This window comes from Pollicipes pollicipes, unplaced genomic scaffold (assembly GCF_011947565.3).
Source record: "Pollicipes pollicipes isolate AB1234 unplaced genomic scaffold, Ppol_2.1 Scaffold_4002;HRSCAF=4701_pilon_pilon_pilon, whole genome shotgun sequence".
Taxonomy (NCBI): domain Eukaryota; kingdom Metazoa; phylum Arthropoda; class Thecostraca; order Pollicipedomorpha; family Pollicipedidae; genus Pollicipes; species Pollicipes pollicipes.
The window spans coordinates 141812-146795 of NW_023596420.1; the positions used below are offsets into that span (position 1 = coordinate 141812).

Sequence of the window (4984 nt, forward strand, 5' to 3'; positions counted from 1 at the left end):
GCGCGTCCGATCCGGTTTCTCGCGGCGGGCGTTTTTGCAGCTCGGCAGAGCCTCCTCGGCGCCGGTCACAAACACATAACTCTGCGTCGGGCGTCGGGGTCGACAGGCCTGTGGCAACGGCGCCGCTGGCGCCCGTTCCGCCATGACGAATCGCGTCGACTTGCCAGGGCGCTGGTGGGATGCGTCAGCGCTGCGTCGGCCCCCTCACCGGCCGCGTCGGCCGCCCTGCTTCTGACGTCACCGCCCGGGGGCTCGTGACCTTCGCTCTGCCGACGAGCCGCTATAAAAGCGTCGCTCGGTCACCTGCAGGCCACCAGTTGAACGCAGTCGGCACGCGCACGAAAACACCTCCGATTTATAAACATGAAGGTGAGTGGCTGGCGCCCCTGGCGGTGGCGCGGGTCGGCGAGCGGGCGCTGCTTTCACACCGCGCCGGTGACTGCGCCATCTACCGGACGTGTCTGGTGAAGTTCAGGATGTGGTGCCTGGATTGACAGTGCTGTGGGCCTTCAGCGAAGGATTATCTTACAAAGCCAACATTTTCGTCGCATTGCTTTTTCAGAACACGTTTTGTTTTGTTTTTGGAATGGTTTGGGTGAGGGGAGACAGTGGGAAGAGGGGGGATGGGCGGGAGGCAGTGAGAAGACCTCAAAGACGGTCCTGATTTTTTTTTTACTGCTTAACTCAAGGTTGACGCAATTAAAAACTTTAGCTAAAAGAACATTGCCTTAGGATCCGTAAGCGAAATGCTTGAAATATGACGCGCAAGTCGAATTTTGCACATATTTGTTGCGTCATAACGGCAAATATAAAATTCCTCCCTCAACGAAAACATGCCGAGAAAAATCGGTCACTTATGTGCTCGGCATACAGGAGTCACAGCCAACATGATCAGTCCAGACCAAATTTCATAATTCAGCTAGGCTTGTATTGAAAATATGCGGTTGCCGCGTCTCCCACATGCACCCAGATAACGCGTCAGACATTTGATCCCGCGCCTACCGATGTCGCTTGCGTTCTCCGTATCCACACAGAAACGGCATTACTGGTCAGGGACGCGCTAGATGACGCCAAATCCACGCACTCCTCTTTAGCGCATCATCATCTCATGCTCCTAGCCAGCTGACAGTGACGTTACCTGCCTCGCACTAGGAGATGATGACATCTGTCCGGCGCCAACAGACACTGACGCGCTTGTGTGGCCAGCAGCTGTTCGTCTTGGCGACCGTGCTGGCTGTGGCAGCGGCTGCGCCGCAGGGCTACGGATCGGCCCCCTCCAACGGGTACGGCGCGCCCCAGGCAGCAGCTTCCGGCCCCGAGCCCAGCGTCGCCTCCGGCTACGGTGCCCCCGAAGGCGCCGCGTCTTCACCGGAGGCCAACATCGCTGAGGCTGGCGTGAGTACTGGCTGCTCTGTGTTGGCTGATGGCTGAGTGATGGCTGTCCAGACAGCGAGGCCGCGACTGGTGGAGCTCTCCTTGGTAACACACGCTGACTGGTGCGTCGTGACGCGCTCAAAGACCGCCTCACGCTGAGATGCTGTACTTGTCCTGTGACGACAAGAAATAAGTATGGGTTTGAGGATCTGACCGTTCGTTACCAAGCTTAAAGCACATCCTTTGTCAATATTGCGAAACCAGGATAAAAGTGCTGCCAATCATATATCTGGAAGCTCGGAGCGTGTGCGCATTAATTGTTTTATTACCAAGGAAAAGCGATTCGGGTTCAACGAAGCGGAACGATATTACTCCGTCCAAGGTACAAGTTGCAAGTAGAGCGCTCAATAATTCAGCATAATGCTCATCCCGTACTTACTTTACAGGAGCCGGCGGCATACAACTTTGAGTACGCGGTGAAGGACGAGGAGAGCGGCAACGACTTCGGTCAGCAGGAGACCCGAGACGGTGACAGCACCTCGGGCTCCTATTACGTGCTGATGCCGGACGGCAGGATGCAGATCGTCAACTACTCCGTGGACGGAGACTCCGGCTTCGTTGTCGACATCCAGGTTTGCATTTCCACTTTTGCATTGGCTTTGGTCGAATTTGTTGACGCATATCCAAAAAATATTAGTAATGCTTTGTAAAGGACACTTATCCATTATGAATCACCCCACTTGCGAAACGCCAGGAGAGCCACACGCCAAGTTAAAACGTACATAAGAAAAATGCGCCTGCTATATACTCACCAACTATCCAAGGAGTGTTAATATATATATATATATATATATATATATATATATATATATATCCCTCTCTTTTGAGATACCTCGGCCTGACGTTCGGACATTGTGTTTTCAGTACGAAGGAGAGGCGAACCTCGCCGGAGCCGCGTCCGGACCCGAAGGGAACGTCGCCCAGCCCGGACAGTCGTACGGCTTCTGAGCCCCGCGTCTGGCATGATCTTGAATAGATGACGCTACCGGCTCTACATCAGATGGCGGGACTGTCGTCCAAAGAATGAGCGCGAGCAGCCGCATTCTGTACCGAGTGGCAGCACAAAAGTGTGTCTTTCACACGACATGTAACTTCACGTCGTGCACAACGATCCCCTTCTTTTTCTTCACGATATCTTGTGATAAGTGAGGAACTATAGATGCATACATGATTTACTTCTTACTTCATGTACAAACCCATTATTCGAGGGAAATAATAGCCTTTCCGATCTTGACGTTGGTTTTGTACATATGAGGTAAAATGAAATGAAAATATGCGTATATTTATTGCCTGCCTGACCTACGTGTGTTGGTGTGTATGCGGCATACTTTGTTGGTAATACAATACAATGGAGGTCAATTCAGCGATTCTTAATTTCTGCTCTAGACGTCCTCACATGATACCAGCACTGTTTTTCCCTACCTGAGAGCTTTGCTAAACCTGTATTGATCAGCTACGCATATTACAACCATCAGATTGGGACATCAGCCATCTGTTTCATTAGCATGCACAATTATAGGAATATATGCCATGATGATCGAAGATGTCGGGCTGAAGAGAAGACCTAGGTTTTCTTCACTGCATGCCTTTTCACTACAATACGTTTGCAGCACTTGCTTCACAGAAACGCCACAACTTTATCGCAAATTTTACGCACTATATGTTCTAGGCGTGCTTAAATTCCTCCAGCCTGGCAGGTAAAAAGAAGAACACTCATGGGAACCTAGACTCAAGTAAATCATTGGTGCGTAATGCGACCAACTTCAAGATAAAAGTAATTTGTGTGTCCCCAAGAATCCTTCCAGCAGAAAAAATGCGGTTAAGGCCATTATGAATGTGTGCTCTTCCTCGCAACCATTTTCGTTGACAGCATTGCACTAATTGGACAGGCACGCAAAAACGTCGTAAACTGTATTGACCTGGCGACAGTTTCCCTTGCTCGTCTCGTTTAACACATGCCATTTCAGGTAGGGTCAATTTGAGCCTCTCAAAAGCTTTCCGAAATAATCTTCAAATGGGTGCAACGTAACTGTGCAAAACTTGGTAGCTGCAGGCAATTGCATAGCCAGTACCTTGTAAGATTGCTTAACTATGGCGGATCAAAGTCAGCCCATAGCTACCAGCAAAGGCAATTCCTAGGGAACCGTTCAGTTCACTGGACAACGAATTCTTACACAAACCCATACATATTTGACATATTTCCTTAAAAAACTAGACATTCCAACTGAGGAAAATGGCTTATTCCACTGACTTTGGGTCAACTATGAAAGTCAGACTGAGGTCGAAACCAAGCTGCTTTTGCCTCGAGAACTTGCATTATGTGGTAGCTTTTGACGCTCAATTCCAATTTATTGATCAGAGAGACGTCAATACATCTTATTTGGACTTCGTGAGGACCAGAGGACGTCACTGACCTAACATACCCTAATGAACCTTTTACGTTAAGAAACATACTTCCTAACGCAATGCTAAACGCCCATCCAAATTATCGCCAGAACATTGAATGATTTTGGTCACCGTGACCTTCCGGAGGTGAAATAATGTCCTGGCCTGAAATTGAAACCAGTGACCTTTAGCTTAGAAGATAAATCTGGGTTACAGGGCGATGCATGAGGAGGTCCGACGACATTTCGTACATTTATCAAGAGTTTGGCTTTCTTTGACCGTAATTGACCCAATGCCATGACCTAGGGACCTCGAAATTAAGCATAAGTGAGTTTGCATACAACCCTACCTACGTGTTAATTTAGCACATCTAGCTCTCTTAGCCTTTGATATATCAGGGGGTTATATTGCCCCCCCCCCCCCCTCCCACCGCCCCCATCTGAGCGTGTCGCACTTAGCCGGCCAAGCGGGCGCATGTTAGTGCATGCCCTTCTGGTATTAGTTTTGTAGAAAACTATCGATATGATTGGCACTCGAAAAACACTCATTTCTTAAACTTATGATCTGATGATCGCATCCCTTGCTTCTCTGCCTCATTTAAGTGCATAGTATGGTAAATTGCTTCAGAAGTTACTATAATGCCATTAAATCAGGGATGGAGTCACTCAATATACATTGCGCACTACTGGATAAATATGGTAAAAAATCAAGAGCTTACCGTAAAGGCAATCCTAATGCCCGCAAGTTTGCATTCTGGAGGCATTTTTGTTTCATGATCGCATACCTTCTCCCTATTTCCCGCTTGCGGTACTTGATGATTAGGTCCCATTCGCACATCTGAAATAAAAGCTGGTGTGTAATGACGAGGCAAACATGGCTCCAAGCTAAAGCTTACCGGCTATTTTAATAGATCTGACAGCAATGAATTACACCGCTGCTCATCCTATGTCCGTGCAGCTCAGATTTAATACAAAATAGTGTTCTTGTAGAATAATGCCCGGGTGAAAAGGCTATCAAGTGTGATTCTTCATCAAATATACCGACATAGTTTTCAACTAGGAGATGATGAAAATCAGGACAGTTTACAATTACCAGACACCCTAGGGCCCCAAAACAATAAAGAAGTGGAAGATCTTAAGGGCGTGGAAGATCTCGAACTACGGGG

At 48.4% G+C, this 4984-nt stretch overlaps 1 protein-coding gene across 1 annotated transcript; it reads left to right on the top strand.

The window, feature by feature from the left end:
- The first annotated feature begins 282 nt into the window (after nucleotides 1-282).
- On the top strand, nucleotides 283-2797 carry LOC119093693 (pro-resilin). Its single transcript, XM_037216693.1, has 4 exons — nucleotides 283-369; nucleotides 1210-1395; nucleotides 1821-2006; nucleotides 2299-2797. The coding sequence occupies exons 1-4, from the start codon at nucleotides 364-366 to the stop codon at nucleotides 2380-2382; spliced, it is 462 nt and encodes a 153-aa protein (XP_037072588.1). The 5' UTR covers nucleotides 283-363; the 3' UTR covers nucleotides 2383-2797.
- The last annotated feature ends 2187 nt before the right edge of the window (nucleotides 2798-4984 follow it).

What these genes read in the sequence shown, in the direction of transcription:
- LOC119093693 (XM_037216693.1), top strand. An exon ending in CCAACATCGCTGAGGCTGGC is followed by an intron (nt 1,396 to 1,820) that starts GTGAGTACTGGC and finishes CTTACTTTACAG; the next exon opens with GAGCCGGCGGCATACAACTT. An exon ending in GCTTCGTTGTCGACATCCAG is followed by an intron (nt 2,007 to 2,298) that starts GTTTGCATTTCC and finishes TTGTGTTTTCAG; the next exon opens with TACGAAGGAGAGGCGAACCT.